This window comes from Hyposmocoma kahamanoa, unplaced genomic scaffold, assembly GCF_003589595.1.
Source record: "Hyposmocoma kahamanoa isolate Upper Pololo Valley unplaced genomic scaffold, ASM358959v1 100021, whole genome shotgun sequence".
Classification (NCBI taxonomy): domain Eukaryota; kingdom Metazoa; phylum Arthropoda; class Insecta; order Lepidoptera; family Cosmopterigidae; genus Hyposmocoma; species Hyposmocoma kahamanoa.
This window is the reverse complement of record NW_020653200.1, coordinates 13,596,137-13,618,649: the sequence shown is the minus strand read 5'-3', so window position 1 is coordinate 13,618,649 and position 22,513 is coordinate 13,596,137. Positions and strand designations below refer to the sequence as shown.

The 22,513-nt window shown below is 36.0% G+C and overlaps 1 protein-coding gene across 1 annotated transcript in view; it reads left to right on the top strand.

The window, feature by feature from the left end:
- LOC113228757 (solute carrier family 15 member 1-like) overlaps positions 1-22,513 on the top strand; it is a 48,561-nt gene that overhangs the window by 7,042 nt on the left and 19,006 nt on the right. The window contains exons 6-10 of the mRNA XM_026462124.1: positions 4,939-5,021; positions 9,565-9,744; positions 9,957-10,193; positions 10,454-10,699; positions 15,669-15,772. Of these exons, the coding sequence (XP_026317909.1) occupies positions 4,939-5,021; positions 9,565-9,744; positions 9,957-10,193; positions 10,454-10,699; positions 15,669-15,772 (850 nt within the window). The remainder of the gene's footprint in view (positions 1-4,938; positions 5,022-9,564; positions 9,745-9,956; positions 10,194-10,453; positions 10,700-15,668; positions 15,773-22,513) is intronic.

The window sequence follows — 22,513 nt, the reverse complement described above, 5'->3', positions numbered from 1 at the left end:
AGTTAGTTGAGGCCACTCCTGTAAAACTTAACTGCACGGAAAACGAATAAAAATGGATACAAAAGGTGTATCCATTTTTATTAAAAACAAAAAACTATCAATTGTAGACAAATTTCCTAAATGTTCAGCTGCGCTTTGCTGACATCCAAGTTGAGGAGATCCCGACGAAGATCCCCTACTATGTGCCTGTGAATACCCTTGACTTGGCGTATCCTGATGCACGACTGGTGCTCGTGGCACTTGATATTCCGACTGCTTAGACTCGGGTCTAATTATCGGTGCGGAGTCACCCTGTGTTTGCCAACAGTGAGAGTGCTCCATGTGACAAAATACTGGCAAATCAATATTTTGTCGACTCACATCATAACTGTGATTAAATATATCATCTACTTGTATAATTGTTTTTCTCAACTCCTCTTTATAAATACAAATTACTAGCCAGGATCCATTGAAAATTGGGTATCAAAGACTTCAAGAAATGTTTAATAAACTGAACATCTTGAATATTCGCTTTCGTCGCTAACTTATCTAAACTATAAAAATAACTTATCAGCGATTCATTAGGCCCCTGTCGCCTATAATAAAATTCTCGGGCGTAATCTATTTGTGAGGGAAATTCCTCTCTTAACTTCTGTGCAATCACATCATACGTCATGTATGAAGAAAAATACATTTTATACCATTGTAGAGCTGGCCCCTCCAAATACAATGCCAACACGTATCTCTTATGCACATCAGACCAATTATTTAATACACTAATGGCCTCAAATTGATTCAAAAACTCATCTACGTCGTTGAATCCTTTAAATCTTTGTGCCGGTACACAATACATAATCTCTTCTCGCACATTTTACTGGCACCAATTATAAATCAATATTAAATATAAAAAAATAAATTACGACCTTATGTACGCTTTCCTGGAAGTTGTGTCGTAACAACATATAAAAATATTTCACAATGGACTTTTCTTCATCGGAATCCTTTCATTATTCGTAAGCTTGCGTCCAACATTTGCAGGCTTGAGTTATATCTCTTCCATTGGCAGATTTTTCAAAATAAAAATATAAAAAATTTTCACTTCGGGATTCGTAGTTTCTTCATTTGTAAACCGGCGAATTCCACCGTTTGTAACTGGGGCGTAGTTTGGGTTGTGTAGCGAGAGGTACTTTTGTGAATTTAAACTGGAATAATCTTCAAAATATGCTTTATTGTATTCTTTCACATACTTTCAACGTTGGGTTATATTTCGTTCTGTATCAAGATGTTCTCTTCTTATTTCCTTTTTTATAACACTTTCTAATTACAAAACTATTCATTCAGCCAGTGATTCTACTCATAGAGTAGAGCCTAGACTACAATACACACTTCACTATTACAGAAAAGACCAGTAGAATGATAGATACAACGTAAGAGCAGTAGTAAAACCTTATGCTTCTAGCTCACATATTGTAAATGACTTAACTCACATAACAAATGTTATAACCAAAGAAGATCGTATTGTTTTTTCTGTGGGGTGTAATGATAAATTCCTTTAGACTACTAACAAACATATGCAACATATTGTATAAATTCAGAAATAACAATATACTATTATTCAATATACGTAATAACAAATATTTGAACACAGCCACTTTAAATTATGACTTAGAAAGATTCACTAAAAATTATATAAATTATTTATTAAGTATAACAATTTTTAGACGTACCTCGAACATTAAGCTGATTGCTGTCCCGGAGTTTTTAAGATGTTTCTTTACACGAATTTGGTTTTGATTAAACGGAATAATTTGTGTTTTTGCAATAATTAATGTTGTAAAAGGCAAACTTGATTTAGCTTATTTTTTAAACTTCCTTTTCGATTTTTTGCGGGATAACACTTGTGTAGCTTAATTAGAACACTACGAACGTTAACTTAAATCAATTAACACCAGCACTGCACTTATTCCACGAAATTGAAAATTAGTATACGGAGTCAAATGTTTACTAGAGCACAGGGGCGCCCTCTCTGGTTTTATCTAAAACTTTATCAATATATTTTCCTTGGCTTATCCTTATAGTGTTTTGACTTTCTCGAATTTCAATTCCAAGAAGCTCTTTCTTAAATCTTTCATTTCGAATTATTGTTTTAGTATATTCTTGACTTTGTTTTTAATTTGAGATTGATTCACTCGAATATATCACAAGCAGATCATCCACCTAAGCTGAATGACTTTCTATTTTCCTTTTTCAAGCAGGTAAACTCAAGAGACAGCCTGTGAAGGGACACAACCTTATGTTCTGCAACTCACTGATAAGTTTTAGGAACCATTATCTTCCGGATTGTTTCAAGCCGTAAAGAGATATTTTTAATTCACATACTTTCTGTCCTTTAGTTTTGGTACAGTACTCCAACACTATTGCGGCCTTTCGTAGTACTGCCATGTCGTCTTTATTAGTCACCGTATTCAAGATAAACCTTTCTAGGAAATCTGGCTTTTTCATAAAAATTCTATAATTTAAATCTCCGTTTAGTGACATTCATTTGCCAACGTTTCAAATTCTCCGCGACTGACAATGCTGGGACTGTTCGTATAGAGCTCTATTTTTGTTGTAGGTGCGTAAGTCTCTTCGTAGTATATTGCTGGTCGCTGCGTGAACACTCGAGCGACTTATCTGGCTTTTCTCTTACTTTCTCAGCACCATTTTGAAGCCCATCAGCTTTATTTCATCTCTTTTCTTCGTAGTCACCCATGTGCCGTTCTTGATATGTGCATGTATTTCGTCCATTATGGCGTCATCCTACTCGTCGTCCCTGACGCTATTACAAACAGTGTTTATGAATTCGTTATTGGGTGTCGCTTCACTTTGTCGTTACTATACCATACTTCCTCATTACCATTGACTTGTAGGTTGGATACGCTTTCCAAAACAAAATCCTTTATCCAAATTGGATCTTTTTGTAACCTTTTAGGTCTTGAGTTGGACGAAGGCTGTATGTCAGGCGACGGATCTGGTGTCTTCTCTTTTGGAATTTCGTCCGGTACTATGGTAGATACTGGTATATCGACAACAATGGTTTCTTTAACTGGTTCTGGTTCATCTAATACCATCTCGTCATATACGTAAATTTTCATTTTCCTTTTCATAGTAGAAGGTTTCAGACACTTTAACGTAACGACTAACGATGACATCGTTCTTTACCGGTGAGTATATCCTAAAACCCTTTGCATTCTGCGCATAGCCAGGGCTTCCGACTATTGCTTTCGAGGAAAACTTTATTTTTCGAGTCTTTTTATGTATTTACGCTTTTTGACCGAAAACTTTAAGGTGTATCGAAGACGGCAAACGATCAATCCACCTTTCGTAAGGTGTTTCATTAATCACTTTTGCTGGACTGCTGTTAATTAATAGTTAGCGGTGTATATCGCTTCTGCCCGTAGTCTTTCGGGTACTCCTGATTCTATTCATTCATTAAATATCAAGCTCTTCCGACCAGGTTTCGATTTTTCCATTCATTCATCCATTCTCTTACCATCCACTTTCAATCTGCCTCTGTAGCCATTCGGCTACCACCCTGGACTGCCACACATAGGTCCCTGGTTCGATTCCCGGGCCAGTAGAAAAATTGTGAGGTCTACATTTATTTCTCTCGTGAGTCTGGATGTAATTTGTAGTTGTTTATGTGTTTATCCATGGCATCCGCGATAAAGGGTTTCCCTAGGGCTATGAGTGTGTGCGCGTGTGCGTTATTTTGTAGCGTGTACGGGGCAATAAGCATTCTTTTTATTCAATTTCCTTTACATATGCATTAAATTCTTTATTGCAATATTCAGTACCATTGTCACTTTGGAGGTTTAAATTAAAAACTGTCTATTCTCTAATTTCTCCACCTTTATTTATATTATTTTTTCATTTTTAATATTTTCTACATTTTTTTATTTGATGAATTAGACATACCAATAACTAGTATAATCATCTATTATTACTTATCCCTTTTATTCGGTCTAAATCTACTCCAACATTTTTCAGTCGAAGGACCCTTTTTTCTACATTTTCGGCAATAAGGTATTTTATTTTTTGAGTAGAAAGCACCTTCTCCTTTATTTGTTATTTCTGCGTTTGTGCTTGTATTCCTTCTTGCTTCACTTTCTTCGATTATTTTAATTTTGAGGTCTTCCGGAGAGGGAAGTTGATCTCTTAACTCTACTACGTTTCTAAAATTGTCGCAGGACGAGGGGAGGCTATATAACATTATTATAGACACTAACTAGTTCACTAGTTAAATCTATGCTTGTGAGTTTGGCGACCACATCCATTAATTTATTTTAATGGTCACAGACGTCTTCGCTATTCGCTGATGTCTTTTTTAATATTAATTGTTTGAGTAGCGTGGTCATACGGGCAGGGCCCCGACTCTGACAAGCCCTTTCAATTTTTTTCATATTTCTTTGGCAGTTTTACAGCTCTTTACCAGCTTTAATTCCAACGGCGAGATCAGCAGAAGTAGCTCGGAACGTGCTAATATATTTTGCTGCGTAAATTTAGCTTTATCTTCAGCTACAGCATCCGCTGCCAATATTTTTTCACCGCTGGCATAGCTCCAAAATTTGGATTTAATAAGTATTGTATGGGCGTGGATGCACCAGGTGTAGTAGTTATCCTTTTTCAAAGGTTCAATTCGATATTGAGCCGACATTTTGATTTATTTTTCGTTTACGTTATTTGATTTTCTTCCGATTATTTCTTCATCGCGAAATTACATTGCCGCAAAACTACGCTTTGCCACCATTTGTTGGCTAATTGTTGAGGGTTTACGGGAATAATAAGAGCTTGGAAGATATTGGATATTGATAATCATAGACAGCGACAAGACCTTAGTTTTCTTCTACGCGACGTGCTCCAAATGCTGATATTTTTATTACACTGCACATTTGGTAAATTTATTTATATACATTTCAGTGGTGTTCGTGGCCGGGAAACAGTGGTACAGAATAAAGAAACCTCGCGATAATGTCACAATAAAATTCGTATCGTGCGCATGGGTAAGTTGCATCAGTTTAAAATATCAATCCGTTTACACCCCTTACACAATTACTCTCTTCTGTTTATATTTATCCTTATCTATGTACACGAGTACAACTCTGTACCTCCAGTGTAAATGGGTTAAACTCAAAAAATGCTATTTTACATTAGAGCAAAAACTCGTTTTGAATCAGTTTTTTTCTCATTCCCCAAAAAAAAAGTATTTTTTCAAATCTTTTCAGATAGAATAAAGGGTACGTAATAAGTTGATTGTAAAACTAACCTGTATTTTGCAAAAATGACAGAGATATTGGCATACATAAATTGTTTATACCCCTTTACACAAAAAATGGAAATGTATAAAATGGTTAGAGTTTATTTAAAGAAATCAAAAAGTGATCAAAGTGAAATAGTACCGCTTTACACAATATTAGGCCGGTATTATAAAACAAAATATGTATAGTTTCATCTCTTTACACCAACACTCGTACGACATTTAATTTGTTCATACAGGTAAAAGGAGACATTAATCATAATTAAAACATACGATTTGCGAATGTCGCTATTGCTTTTGAGATAAATTAAAAATAAACCATTTTGAACAAATTACTTGCAAATGTTTGCTGACATTAATCCGTTTGCACAATCGTTATCTTCGGAGCTAATGATCGCATAACCACAAGTATCAAACAAACGATGTAGCATTACGAAAAACACGCAATGGTATCAAAATCCACATTTTGGATAAACTCGAGTTTAACCGTTTTACACTGGAGGTACAGAACTTACGTGGCAGTAGAACTCCATACGAAAAAGTTCGTCCAGGGAGCTACTGTCACTTTACTGTTTCTACCGCCAATCAGTAATGTGAAATCAGTAAAGATGGATGCTGGTGAATCTACAGGCGCATAGGTTTTTTTCAACTTAAGCCTCTGTCGCGCGCAGAGGCAGTGCCCCTTAAATCTTGCGATTTAAAGCTCTGAGCGGTATTGCAGCTGTTACGGGCAGAGGTGTCGCTTACTACCAGACGCACAACTTGTTGATGAACCTAGTGTATCTTCTCTGAATACGGTAAAACCTATAGAAGCGATTTTTTGAACATTTTTATGTGGTGTGGTAGAGCGGTCTAGTTATTTTGAATGGTAGAAATTGTTTCTACAGAATGTAACAGATAGTTACGACGAAGGCAGATTAATTGCTAACCCACGTATGCCTATCTATTATCCGACGCAGAACGGTAGTGTAACGTAATCAGCCACATATTATTGATGACGTAGAAATCTTTCACAACGAAGGTGGTTCATGTCATCCATCACGATAATAGCATAGCAAGACGTGGAGGTATCAATCAATTTCACATTGCCATGTAGTGCTTTTATACACAAGTTTTTGTGCAACTAACGCGAGTGAAACTATCTCCATGATTGATGAATGATGGAGCATCAACTGTCCTTTTTTGAGACGCTAACCCTTCGCTTTTGTGCCCCTCTAAGCTTGTGCGGTTTTACTTCAACGATAGTTATGTCGCCAATTCTAAATGAAGCTTTATTCATACTGGAGGTTGGCCTGAGGTAAATAGGTACACTAAGCCAAGGTACCAGACAATTATCGACAATTAAATCTATTTCTATATCAATTAAATTAAATTTCATTAGCATTCAAAGTAGGCGTAAAGTGAAGGTTGTCTGTGATAACAGGATGGATATTCGCTATAAAATGAAATAGCCACAGATAATCTGTAATGTGGACGTCTCTATAGAACACTGTCAAACAGATGAATTGCGTTTTTTGTTTCATTTGAAAATTCAAAATATGAATTGTTACTTAAATCATATTATGATTCTGCCAAGGCAGCCTTTTTAGGCTCCCAGGCATTATTAAAAACGGCAATATTTATTCGTCCCCACTGCCACATCTCAGGTGTTATATGATACCGATTTTCAGATTAATTTTAAGCATGGTCGTACTAATTCATCGAAGCAAAAATAGTATTGTAAAAAATTCGAGTCCGGGAGTCTACATTTATAAACTCTACTCAATTTGGCACGACTCGGAAACACTCAGCGAGTCCGAGTGGAGATGCGCGCGAGTCATCGGAGCAGGGACTCGAGTCTTAAAGCTTATTCGAGTTTTGAAATAAAACTCTAGTTCAAAAAGTGACAATAAATGACAGGCCGAACTTGTGCTTGATACGGGTCTGAGGCCACGTTAGCTTGCGATATTCGGGTGTCTCTGTAAGTTCTCTGGTTTAGTAGCTGACGACAAGCTGACGTGGTTAATACTTTTGCAGCGTTCAGATACTGAGTGTTGTCAGTTCAAATACGTTATGTCGTATTAACCTTCAAAACCTAGTAAGGATACAACCACTGTGAACAACGTCACAATAAGTTAGTCGAGACAATATCAGTGATTCACAAAGGTATAGGTACATGCAAATTAGCGCTACGGTAATCATGTACATTAATAACAATTAACTCGATAAAAACGTTGTTAGTCACACTGAGAATGTGGACCTAGAAACAAAGTTCACTGTGCACCAATATTCCGAGGATTTGGACTCTTATTAGTCCGTACAACTGTATTGCTTTACCCATAACAGGAATATTATTGCAGGCAAAGGCTTCCGGTGTATTATGGACTTGTCCCTATATAGTTGTGACTAATTCAATCATTCGGATTTAATAATAACAGCTCCGAGCAGACCGCGCCGCTACGCGACATTGAAGTCATTCGTGTAGGCAATGGCGTGAGATGGATTAATAGAGACCCATAGCTCCTTATTATTAAACTATTCAACAATTTCAAAATAAGAATAAAAAAGGTATGCTTGAAATAGCAAACCTGTGTGCCTTTTCCAAGCATCTTGTGCTGCTGACTCGCGAAGAAATCATTATGATTTGAATCGTTTCAGTCAGGAAAGGTGTTTCAATTATATATAACTGGTCTCATAATTGTTATTTCGAAATAAACAATTTGTTTTGTAATCGAATAAACTATTTTAAAAACTTTCCCCTCCTATTTATCTAGCCATACGAGCTTTTTTCAATGTAATTTGTATTTTACATTTGTCCTTGCGATATTTTCTTTATTTAAGTTTTCCAAAGAACATTCGACTTTCCGGAAGAAGTGTCACAAATCTCTCCACATAACAGCCCCGGGCAGAGACAGACATTTTTGATATATATCGAACAACATATCAGAATGCTGACATATTCGGTACGGATATTTTTAGAGCCAGTTATTTCTCTCATTATAATAATTTTGAACTTAGTTATCTTATCGCATTAAGTGTATTTTAGTTATGACTGACCAAACATTCCCTTTTAACAATATTACATGGTGATTTAAATCTTTTCCATGGCATTTTTTTGAAACCTTTTAAATGTCTCTGGCGACTTCACTGTTAAAATTGAAACGAATGCCAGTTACCTAGTTATCAGTTATATCAACGTAGCAGTTAGGTCTTTATTTTCATCTTTCAATTCCCGTTTCTATTCTCGCTCCTTCACTGTTCATGCTGTCAGACTTTGGAACGTAAGTACTTCCTATTACTGTGCGCGAAATTAAATCGTTAGGTATTTTCATATTGAGAGTTAAAGAGCATTATTTATCCATTATTCTATCCATTTCTTGATATTATATTATGAAATATGTATTTATCTAAGTACCTATTTATATATATAGTTCATGCATTTTTAATGTATTGTTATAATATTGTTTTTGTGTTATACAATTTTTGTTTTCTTATGCAAGTAAGCTCGTTTATTTTAATTATAGTATCATGTACTTAGGTCTGCAGGAAGAAATTTCTTTATGGAATAAGTAGAACCTTTTGTTCGTGTTTTCCTTTTATAATTGTGTGTCCCATGTAGTAAATGTTTAAATAAATAAAAAGAATATTAATGTTACGGTATTACTTACGAAGCAAAGCGATGTTTACAGTCGACTATGTTAAGGCTGCTATCAGATTGACTGCATGTTTGCAGAGTCGTAATCAATCATTTGCCGAAACCGCGACTGCATGAAGTTGATAACGCATTCACGCATTAACTGCATTAGGTTGACTGCATGCAGTCGATCATGGCTGCATGAAGTCGGTTTCGACTGCATGCAGTTAATGCGTGAAGTCGTTATCAACTTCATGTAGTCGAGGTCTCGGATTGACTGCATGCAGTTAATGCGTGAAATCGTTATCAACTTCATGCAGTCGAGATCTCGGATAACGACTTCGCGAATTAACTACCGACATGCAGCCGAGATCGACTGTATGCAGTCAATTTGCTAGCAGCCTTAAATTTGTTGTCAGTATAATGCACAGGTGATTTGTAGGTAGAATTTGAAATCGCATAAAAAGTATTTTTGATTTATATTTTAACATAATTTTTCTGATGCGAAATGACGTCTCTAAAATTGTCCGTACCTAGTTTGTTGGGACCTTGTACGTATAAAGCTTACGTCCTTCCTATCGTTCATTGTATCACCACCGCGTCGCTCAAATCGGTGTATTGAGTGTACTTCGGATGTCGCTTAGTTCCTATAAGTACTATTCTCTGTCGTATGCAGTACGCAATTAAGAAGCTGATGTCCCGCGATCACGGCGAGACGCGGCGTGTAGGTGAACACTGGCTCGACTATTCCACCGCCAAGTACGGAGAGAAGCTGGTCTCTGACATGAAACTCGTATTCTCCATCCTCTACATGTATCTGCCTGTTCCAATATTCTGGTCGCTTTTTGATCAACAGGTCAGTCTATGGAAATAATTAATACCCTACACAGGTATGTAGTTAGGAAAGATTTTACATTAGGTTAATGTATTATAAAATAATTGAATGTGGTTGCTATGCCATTTATTTTTTACGTATTATTCGAAATAAAATTCCGAAACGAAACTAAGTTTGAATGTCTTTCCACTTATAAAACTGGACTTTTTTGCTGTGTTGGCTTTGTATGCCAGGGTTCCAGGTGGACGTTTCAAGCTTCTCGTCTTCGCAGCGAGGTATTTGGGATAACTCTGATGCCAGACCAGCTGCAAGTGATGAATCCGGCCATGGTATTGCTCATGATCCCGATGTGCCCGGGTGGTGCATGGCCTCTGCTGCCCGACCTGCCACCTTTGCAAAAAATGTTCATCGGAGGCATGCTCGCCGCATTGGCTTTTATTTCTGCAGGAATTTTACAGATTGGTATCGAGGTTCGTAAGAGCATTTTGTTTCAAAGATTAGAAAATGTGATAAAGTTACGAAGAAGATTACAGACGTAGTCGTAGTGATTCATGCCTTTAAGGTGCAAGTTTTGTATTTACGGTTATATTCTAGCTATTATATTATTACTCGAGTGTTACATTTAGCGTTATCGAATAAATACAAATTCCTAAATTTGTAACAAAGCACTTATATGATTTACCCGAATAGGTTATCAAAGATCATGTTGACATTGTTGACTTTTTTACAGCGTTCAACTTTGCAAGTACCAAAGCACCATCAAACCGGACTGGTGTTGTTGAACACACTCGGATGCCCTGTGGACGTGACGGTAGGCGACGAGGCGGCAGCCCCCGTGGATAACTATGGCACTGCCCTCATGATGCCCTTCCCTCATCGCCCTTACGTCATCGCCGCGCAGTGCCCCGTCGTGTGCGCCGGGAGAATTATGAAGACGTCAGTCGTCAAGCAAGAACTTAAAACTGTTGGAGAAGTGGTAAATTTTTAAAGCTTTATTTACAAGTAACTATTGATTTGTCATTGAATTGCCAGCATAATGTTCTTCTGCTTTGCTAGGTGTCCCTTTGCAACCATTATAATAAACAATCCTGACTATTGAAATAATAAATTGAGTGAAAAAATAAATATTAGGTCCTTACATATGAAATTGGCGTTTTGTATGGGAGGAATATAAAGTCGATTTTTTTTTGTAAAATATATTTAATTAATCAAAGTATGCCCATTGTTATCTATGCACTTTTGCCATCTCATAGGTAGTTCATTGATCCCTTTACTAAAAAAACCATGGGGGCGAGAATAATAAACTCTCTGAAGGCAGTTTGGATTGCCACATCGGACTTGAATTTTTTTCCTTGTAAGAAGTTATTCAAATTCCGGAAAAAATGGTAATCTGTTGGAGCAAAGTCCGGGGAGTACGGTGGATGTCGCAGATATTCCAGTTGCAGCTCCTCTAGTTTAGCGGCTGTCTGTAGTGCACTGAGTGTATGGTCTAGCGTTGTTCTGAAGCAGCAGTGGCCTAAAGCGATTGACCAGACTCGGTTGTTTAGCAGCTAGTTCTTCCATCATGGTTTACAGTTGCTGATAATAGATATCTGCCGTAATCGTTTGGCCAGGTTTTAGAAAGCTGTAGTGAACGATACCGGGTCTAGTCCACCAAACACTCACAAGTAACTTTTTCTGAGTCACTTTCCGCTTGGGGCAGGATTTGGCTGGTTCTCCAGGGATCAGCCATTGCGACGAGCGCTTCCGATTATCGTACAGGATCCACTTTTGATCACAGGTAATGATCCGATTTAAAATCCCGTCACCATTGTGTCGGTTAAGCAATGTAACGCAGTAGTCGACGCGTGTTTGCTGGTTTGATTCATTCAATTCATGAGGTACCCCCTTTCAAGCTTTTTACTTTCCCGATTTGCTTTAAGTAGATTAAAACAGTTTTATCACTCACACCGAATCCTGCAGCTAACTCTGAAGTAGTTTGCGATGGCTCCGCTTCCACAACAGCCTTTAATTCTTCATTATCCACTTTGGTCTCCGGCCGTCCACGGGGCTTCTGAAGATCTTCTTCTGGTTCTGAAGATCGAAATTTCCAGAACGAAAACGTTGGAACCAAAAGCGTACCGTGTTTTCTATTGCGCCATACACATCGTTAATCCTTCGAGCTGTTTCTGCAGCACAGGTGCCACGGTAGAACTCGTACTCGTAAATATAGCGATATTTATGTTTGCCATTGTGCGATATGAGCGACGCCAAAGAAAAAACTAATCAGGAAAAAACAAATGAACGACTGTTTTCGAAACTCAAATGTACTATAGTGCGCGCGGAACTAGCTGGCCGCGCCTTAGGTATGTGAGCGGTGGGACGGGGAGGCGGGGGCACTTGATGTCATTACTCAGAATACTCAGTTCGGCGCCGGACTTCGCGGCGGCAACACACGTTGACAGTTCTGGCTAGTTTAGACAAAACGCACAAGAGATTGCAATGTCAAGATGAGTCCGCCGATAAAAAGACAATCTAAGGAAATAATATTTAAAGTGCATACGTTTTTTAAAAAACGGAAAGCCGATGTCAATAGTTTAGAATATAAAACTGATGCGAATATTCATAAATTAGTGGCAGAAGCAACCGGGATATCAGAACGAAGTGTAAGGAGAGTGATTGCTCAAAGTAAAACATCCTTGCAAAATACAGGGGAAGCAAAATTTAGTTCTCCACGAAGGCCAAAAGAGATAAAAAAAGAAAATACAAGTTGATGATTTTGATTTAGGAGTGATAAGAAGAAAAATAAATCAGTTTTATACGGTACAGAAAACAAATCCAAGTCTACGAAAACTAAATGCTGTGTTAAAAGAGGATAATATTTTAGATTGCGGATTAACTTATTTAAGAGAACTTTTGCACAAACTGGGATATTCATTTAAAAAATGTAAATCGAAGAGATCCCTTTTATTAGAGAGACCAAACATTGTTGAATAGCGAGTGAAATATTTGAGGGCCATAAGAAAATTCAGAGAAGACAAACGAAATATATTCTTTTTGGACGAAACTTACGTTAACCAAAGTCATAATGTCCAAAAATGTTGGCAATCTTCGTCGGAGCCTGGTGTTTATGCAGATATAGGCAAAGGAAGGCGTTTAATAATAGTTCACGCTGGTAGTCGGAACGGGTTAGTTGACGATGCTCTGCTAATTTTTAAATCAGATTCAAAAACAGGAGACTATCATGGAGACATGAACTCTACAAATTTTTACAACTGGGTTGATCGAAAGTTAATACCTAAACTTCCACCTAACTCAGTCATAGTTATGGACAATGCAGCTTACCACTGTGTGCAAGTTGAGAAGAAACCGACTATGTCCTGTATGAAAATTAATATGCAGAATTGGTTGCAAAATCATAACGTGCCCTTTTCTCCCACGATGGTCAAAGCTGAACTCTTGGGCTTGATTAATACGACCCAATCAGAAAAAATATACACGATTGATGAACTTCTGAAAGGTGCAGGTCATACTGTTCTAAGACTACCTCCATATCATCCAGATCTCAACCCAATCGAGCTTGTGTGGGCAAATATAAAAAATTGCCTGGCCAGAAATCACATTAATGCTACATTGGACGAGAAAATTACAATACTAACAAGACTATTTTCTGAATTTTCTGCCGAACAATGGCAAAAATGCGACGACCACGTACAAAAAAACGAACAAGAATACTGGAATCATGATATGAGATATGATACTGTGATGGACGCATTCATTATAAACTTACAAGATGATTCTGACTCAAGTTCAGACAATTCAGAATCAAGTGATTCAGAGGATAATATGTCAGAGTAATTTCATATCTATAAATACAAAGTCGTGTTAGTTACACTAATTAATTAATAATAATTTCATAAATGATTCAAATATGTCGGAAGAATTTCATTTAATTTGTTTTTGGTTTATTTTACTTTTAATTGCAATGTACGGACAACAGCAAGTCCATCAATACATAAATGTCAAATTTATCCAATCAATTTTATACTCTATTCCCTGGACTTTAAGTTGAAAATCAATTGAGGAAATCTGACAGTTTGTGGCGGCCTGATGTGCTGCCGACTGTACATTGCAATTAATTAGATAGGTATAATATAAACTTGTAAAAGTTCAATTGGCTTTAATTTTTTCTTTTCAATAACTGAACAATTATTGTTCACGATATCTCGATATTGGTCGTCACTGTCTAATCTCATGTGCGTTGCGAGCAGCAAGCAACCCGCCCCCTCACCCCTGTCCCTACCTAAGGCGCGGCCAGCTAGTTCCGCGCGCACTATAGCTAAATGGATTTATTTATACTTAGAATAATAACGCATAGAATGATAGTTTCATATCAAACGAACAAGTGAGGCAAAAACCAAATTCATGTAGGCGTAAGCAACTTGTAACTACGCTCGTCGGCACGCACATAAATATACAAATAATGATGCCATGGAATAACATTTCCCTCAAAAGTGGGGAAATTGTATCTTGCTTAACTCATCATTAAGTTAAAGGTGCCTACAGATTTGCCCGACATTGTCGATCAGGTGCCTACAGATATGCTCGGTTTTGTCGATGAAAAACGAATATAGCACTTATTTGTAAATCCAAGATGGCGGACACGATTTTTCAAAATATGCTATGTGGGTATCATTTTCGAGGTATTTGGGGATGCTCAATGTGAATATGGCACTATTTGTAAATCCAAGATGGCGGGCACGATTTTTCGAATAATGGCAAGTTGGGTATCGTTTTCGAGGTGCTCATTACGAATATTGCTTTTGTTTGAACTGTCGTGTTTGCCATCTTGGATTTAGAAATGAGTGCCATATTTGTATTGAACATTCCCAAACATCTCGAAAACGATACCCAACTTGCCATTATTCGAAAAATCGCGCCCGCCGTCTTGGATTTAGAAATAAGTGCCATATTCGAAACCTAAAACCGAAAATGCCATAAGCAAACATTAAAGAAAATAACTGTTAAAATAGATTAAAAAATCGCTTAAGAATGCTCCCCTTTTAAGAAAATAAAATATTTTAATATAAAATATTTCGCTTGAGTTACGAAAAGAAAGACATATAATAAGCTATCAAAGTTGTACTGGTGGTACGTTATAGTAGAAACAAATATATACTGTAAATTTGTTGCAATATGTGCTCCAATTCAAATAAAATTAAAATAAATAATTATTCAATGAAGCATGAACGCAGAGCCGTTAAAAGTATTATAAAATAATTAAGTACCGTTAAGTAAATATTAGTTCAAGATGCGCAAATAAATCGAAATTACAGGCACCACTAAAATTTACGTAATATAATTATTTTGATAGAATAGCAAAATGGGGAGAACAAAAATTCGTTACTTTGCAACACTTTCGTATCTTGTTGCCGCGAAATTATTTTTCTGTTTTAGTGAATAATTACATAAAAATATGAGTTGAAACGCATTACTTACTTGTGGAATGTGATGTTAGTGTCTATTTTATGTTTGTCTGTTCTATTTTTACACCCATTTACCGCACATTTCGTCATTTTTAGCAAAAAATTTTGGAGCTGTTCGCGGTGCAATTTGACCTTGAACACTAACAGCCCGCGCGCTCCTGGGAGCCCGTTGGGAAGCCTTTAACTTGCCTCACTTAGCGTGTGCGGGCTAGGTTTCTATGCGTTATTATTCTAAGAATTTATAAATTTTAATTTGGCATTCTTAACCAAAGAGGAGATATTTTAAATCAAAGAGACCTATACGTCAAAACGCCAATTTCATATGTAAGGACCTAATATAATTTTTTATTTTCAATTGATTTCAAAATAATTATTTGTGTCTTAGATGTCTTTTTATAAGCGAAGAGAATTGTCGTTTGTCGTGATATTTGTTACTCCATCATCTTCTGGTGATATAAGATATAATTCGTATTTTTACAGTTTATGCCAATTATAATAGGACAGAATTCAAATGACCAAATAGAATTTTATTTTATGGACCCAAACACGTTTACGAAGTCATTGACCGGGAAACCAAAATTAAAGTGAGTAAATCCCGTCGATAGTCATCCTGAAATGGAACTTTCAATTTTGCTTTTGACCTTAGGTTTAATGTTTACCAATTTGTATAAAACCTTAAATTACTGAGAAAATGACGAACAAATGTGATAAAAATCAACCTTATTATAATGAAATTCTGTGGCAGTTAAGATGGAAACTGAAATTTGAAAGCAGTTGGAAATGTACATACATCAAATGAGTGAATTAACTAAGTCCTCTATATTAATAACATTTTTTTAAATAAAAAATTATAATAATTCTTTTTCCCCAAAATGTTAAAAATACTTTTTTACCTCACTAGCTTGGAAAGGCCTTCTTTCTCATTAGAAATCTGCGTGCAAAAGCGTTTTTTGCACGCTAGCGTGGAAAAGGTTTTTGGAATTCGAACTTGACGGTGGACTGTGGTGCACGTAACTTTTTCTTTCGATGAACAAAAAGATAATGACACGTTCAACTACGCGATTAGTCGTACATTACCTATTTAAGTAATATAAATCCATTGCTATATTTTATTCTTATTATTGTTGACTTTAAATTAACAATGACAACTAATTGTGTTTATTAAATTATTTTAATTCGTCGAAGAACTAAAATAATTTCAATAATCAAAGTGTGATCACTTAATCACGCAAAATAAAAAGTACAAGCAAGAATAAAAATTGATTAGGTGTAAATTCAGAACGCATCCGAAGATAAACAAAAAGTGATGTTCAACTTTTTTTCTTTCATCTACCATTTTCCACGCTATAGTGAGGTGAAAAGTTGTGTGTTTTACTCGGCAGCAAAGTTGTTTTATGTCTCGTGGCTTGAATCCCTCGCTACGCTTAGGAATCTATTTTTGAACCACTCGCTTCGTTCGTGGTTCAATCTTAGCTTCCTCTACTTGCTCAGGTTTCAATACAAGCACTCGCATTAAACAACAACTTGGCAGCCTTGCATAACAAATAACTATTGATTCATTAAGGCATAGAACAGAACAATCAATTGAGTTTGCATTTCTAGTTCCGAAAATATTATCAGGCATACATAACTAACATGTACTTGTTAAATGTGAGGTTAAATTATTTAGACAATACATCCTAACCCTATTGTGAGGGAGGCTAGGCTTTTCTAGAGAGTTCTACTTCATGATCGTTAAAATTTTCTTAATTTACATTCAATTTCAGTCCACTGCCTTTGCCGGTAGGGTACCGGGATCGATTATCTACCTATGCTTTACCCACAATATTTGTATAGAATACACCTAAATTGTAATCCAATGGAGACTACACCCTTTCTAATAATAAACTACACAAATAAACCTTGTTGTAGTTCTAGTAACCAGTTATAGTATAGTTCCAATAAAGTTATATTACCTTACTAAATTACCTGACTAAATAGATAATCAGAACTGTCTGTATGCTGAGGTCGCACTTGTGTCTATCGTCACGAAGCAATGCGTGCCGCGACGCTTCGTATGTTTTGGTTGCTAAAAAGTTATCGCGTTAATATGGTGGTCAAAGTAGCGGCTTCGAAATTCTAAACGAATTATCGTGTAATAATTCAAGATGGCCGCGATACAATCTCCAGACGTAGTGGACGACATTTATGGCTTAAGATGTTAAATTTATTTCTCAAAATAATACAAATTCACTTAGCGAGAAATACAAGATTTAATTACTAGACAAGACGTAAAATTTCCACAGAAAGTACATATCGACAAAATATTCATATAGATAAAATTTCGTTTTCTAGTTTATTAAGAAAAAACAAAACCAAGGCCCTAATCAAGTATTGTGCATCAATTGCCATGGTGACTTTTTAATAGCGATAACATAGAAATAAAAACATGAAAACTGCAAGAAATTCCTCACAATGTGGACTTTTAATTCCTTCTCCTTCTTTCTTGGAATAATAATTCAAATTATTCAAAAAGAATTAAAAGTATTTCCCTTAATTTATTTCGGTGATTGTTGTTGTATATTTGAGCTCCTTCGTATATGTTTTTTTTCCATAATTCGTTTGCGATATTTGCAAATATATATTATATCATTAGTACGCCTGGTTATACGCTTTTGGTAATAATATGTAGTTTTTTTTTAGTAAAATTTATTTGCGAGTGAACTTTTTTTAATTTTTTATATTCAATACGCATGTGTTTGAAACAGTCATTAATCTTGTATGCTGGTGAGTGTAAGGTTATGCTCAGATAATGGTCATGGAAAAGTTGTTTTATAATTTTATTTTGTACCGATTGTAATGTTTTTAAATGTATTTTGGAAGCAGAATTTCATTCGATAAGGTGGTCAAAGTGTGATTTGATCAATGAATATATTACACAACAGACACTTCACGGAAAACATCTAGTTATGCTATAGAGCACATATGGGCAACGGCCCGCTGTAACATATAATCCGGCCCGCGAGACATTTAGAAAAAAAAAACTCAATGAAAAAATATTAAACTAGGTATTTACACTCACAGCGACAGTGAAGCCCCAAACATCTAATCCTTTGATGTTTGCCGCCTCACTCTTTGATAATCGCCGCCACTCGGCTTATTCGATCAAAGTCTTTGTCCGACGGCGACGCCTCACGGGCGGCAAACATCAAAGACTTATTGCTTCTCAATTATTCTAAAACTAGTTTATTCCAGAATATTCCTTCATTTTACTATATAAGCGGGTGTATGGCCCGAACATTTGTGCAGTTCTATTCGAGCTACCGAGGTGATAACTTCGACAAGCGATATTCTAGCGAACTGTTTGAGCCTTGAACTTTGTGTGCATCTTGAGTGGTTGTGTACTAACTATAGTTTGTATTGTTACTAAGTTTAAAGAACGAAAAGTTAACAAAAATGATGTCTGGTGGAAAAAAACGAAAAGTAGATACAGAGTGACGCCAGTTTCAAGAAAAATGGACTGAAGAATTCTTTTTTATTTTGCACAATGGTAAGCCTATTTGTTTGCTGTGTAATGAATCCATTTCAGTAATGAAAGAATTCAATATAAAGAGGCATTACTTAACTAAGCATACTGCGCTACACTCACTGACAGGACAATTAAGAACAGACAAAATCCAGAAGCTTACAGCAAATTTGGAGAAACAGCAACAAATGTTTCATAAACAAAGAACACAACTTGATAATGTTGTGAAAGCTAGTTTTATAGTTAGCTCAAAATTGGCAAAGGCATTAAAACCATTTGCCGAAGGAGAATTTATTAAGGAGTGTATGTTAGAAGTTTGCAGTGTTTTGTGTCCTGAAAAAAAAAATGAATTTGAAAAAATTAGTTTGTCAAGACGAACCGTTGTTCGACGTTTAGAAATGATGGCTAATGATATAAAAACAACATTGACTGACCGTATGGCTGGTTTTGAATAATTTTCCATAGCATTAGACGAGAGCACGGATTTGTCGGACATAGCTCAACTGGCTATATTTATTCGAGGTGTTGATAAGGAGTTCACTGTTACTGAGGAATTGCTTGCTTTACAGCCGCTAAAAGGAACCACTACAGGGGAGGATATTTTTAATGAAGTTCAAAAGGTATTCACAAGATTTGGCTTGCCATGGTCAAAAATAAAGGGAGTATGCACTGATGGTGCACCTTCTATGGTCGGCTTACGTAAAGGTTTCATCGGAATTTTAAATGAAAAAGCAACAGCATTAAATGTGCAAAAAGATGATTTGATAGTCCTTCATTGCATTATCCACCAACAGAACTTGTGTTCTAAGTCCATTCGACTCCAGCATGTTATGGATGTGGTAGTAAAAACCACCAATTTTATTCGATCTCGAGGGCTTAACCATCGTCAGTTCAAGGGGTTCTTGGATGAAATATCCGCTGAATATAACGACGTAACATATTATTGTGAAGTCAGATGGCTGAGCAAAGGAAAAATGTTGAAACGGTTTTACGAGCTTAGAAATGAGATAGCAGACTTTATGAAAATAAAAGAGAAACCACTATCTGAATTGAGTGACCCAAAATTGATATGTGACTTAGCATTTCTGGTCGATCTAACAGGCTATTTGAATGATTTAAATTTGAAACTACAAAAACAAGGACAGTTAGTAAATGATTTGTACAGCCATTTGAAAGCATTTCAGGTCAAACTGCGCTTGTGGGAGTCACAGATGCTATCTGGTAATAGTTACCATTTCAACACGCTCTCTACGTATGAAAATATTGCTTATGCTCAATATGCTGAAGAACTCAAGTTACTGTCGGAACAATTTTCGAACAGATTTAGCGATTTCTAAAACATGGATGACTGTTTCAGTTTATTTGCAAATCCAACAAAAAGTAATGTACAAAATGCTCCAATACACTTACAATTGGAGTTGATCGAAATTCAAGAAAACTCACTCCTAAAATCTAAATTTGAAGAAGTAGAGTTGTGCGATTTCTACAAAAAATACCTAGAAGAAGACAATTTTCCGCAGTTTAGAAAATTCGCAAGACGATTGATTTGTGCTTTTGGCAGTACTTATAAATGCGAACAGTTCTTTTCGATGATGAAAATTAATAAATCAACACATCGTACAAGACTGACTGACGATAATTTGGAAAATTCTTTACGTGTTTGTATCAGTGGAATTAATCCAAATATCGATGGATTAGTTTCCCAAATTCAAGCTCAAGTGTCTCATTGATTGACTTTCGTAGTTTGTAGCAATTGCAAATTTATCGATTTACCGATATGATGTTGTACCATTTTTTAAAATTTCATTTTTTAAATAAATTGTACTAGTACTAGAATTACATTGTGATATTATTTTATGTCTGACATCTATTGACACTAATTACTTTAAAATGCACTAAGCACTTTTAAACGCGGCCCGCGAACCAATTTGCATACTAAAGTTTGGCCCTCAACATGTTAAAGGTTGCCCATACCTGCAATAGAGGATAATATTTGAGACCCATGAGAGATAATATTTTTTCCGAATTTTTCCGTCTTAATGTTTTCATGTTAAACTGCAATCCTATATAAGACCTAAATATTTTTCAGAGTCCACTCTATTTATAGCTTCGTTGTTAATAGTTAAAGTTGGAACATCAAATTATGAGATTTTTGTTTTTGACTGTGAATATCATAAAAGTTCGTCTTAGCTACATTAAGCATATTACAGCTACTTATGTTGAGTAACATAAGTGTGTAATGTGTCTCCTTCTCCTTTAAAATTGACTTTATTACGCTAAATTGACATGTAATGTATCCGGCGTTGCAAAACAAGCTTTTAGTGGTCTGGATTTGTCGTCACAGCACTTTCCCAACAGAATGATTTTAGTAGGCTCGGCGCAATTGGAGACATTTTGGTTAATTAGATTGCTTACTTCTTTTTTATCATAGCTGCGCCTCTCTTCAGATACTTTGTTATTAATTTCATTTATACCGCTAATAACAACATTTTTCTCTCTAGATTCTGTCATAGATTTCAACCATCAAGTTTTTGCACGCAAGTACTGGCGGCGAAACTGAAGTAGTGACTGCAGTGGCCTTAAGTGTATCAACAGCAGCCGCCAGAGACATAAGTTTTTGTTGTGTATCAATTTTGAAGGTTGATATATTTTAAAGTTCTTGTTTTACTTTCTTTTGTTCAGCTACAAGTTGATCTGTTTTAGTTTTAATTTGAGCAATCTGATCCCTGATAAGTGATACATTCTCAGTGATTATGTTCAAATTATTTGAGTCTGTAGCACAGTTTATAAAATTGACATGATTTCGGCTTTGAATCTGTCGAATTTTGAAGAAAAATATCATCTGGTTGCTTTCTTTTGCTACGAATAGTGGTTTTGTGTTTCCAGCATAGAAAGCCCCCTTAAATCTTTTAAGGATCCTCCACTAGTAGAAGTTCGATATATAGTTTATTATAGTATGTGTATTCGATCCATATGGTGGAAAATGTTAGACATTCATTTTTGTCTACTGTTGTCGAATATAGTGTAAGATGAATTATTAGAACCCGTCATTTTTATCCGAAGAGAGGCGTATTGCACCAGAATTGCACTGTTGTGTGTGGCAACTCAGAACTATGACGATTTTTATGACACTTTTATAGCACTTACAACGAATTTAGAATAAAGGATTTTGGGAGTACTTTGCTTCAAATACACAATTTAAAATTTCAATTTAAACGAGTCAACACATCCACTCTGAGCGACATCTCGAGCGAGATTTCATTTTTTTACTTCTGCATAAAATGCTAACAATAACTTTTTTATGGCGGATATTCTTTGGAGCTAATATTACTGTGTAAATGGCAAGGTGTCGGAACTTGTCTCGTCATATCTCAACGGTAGAATATAGAAAGTAGACATACATGGAGTGATTACTTAGGGTTCACTGGTATAAATGGGTGATCCGCAGGGCTCAATACTTGGACCTTTCTTATTTCTATTTATATTAACGATTTGCCATTTTTTGCTAAGGACCATTGCGACATAGTATTGTTTGCTGACGACACATCCTTGATTTTTAAAACAGACAGATATGACAGTAACTATGACCATATTAATACCCTCTCTAAGGTAGTTTATTGGTTTAATGCTAACAATTTATTGCGTAATGCAAAGAAGATAAAATGTATTAAATTTGAATTACCTAACGTAAAATCGACTAGTCCAAGCATAAAAATAAACGGAGAAAAGTTAGACCTTGTTAATAAAGCAATCTTCTTGGGAGTGACCTTAGATAGTAAACTTCAGTGGTTTCCACATGATATCTTCCCTGGCCAGCAGA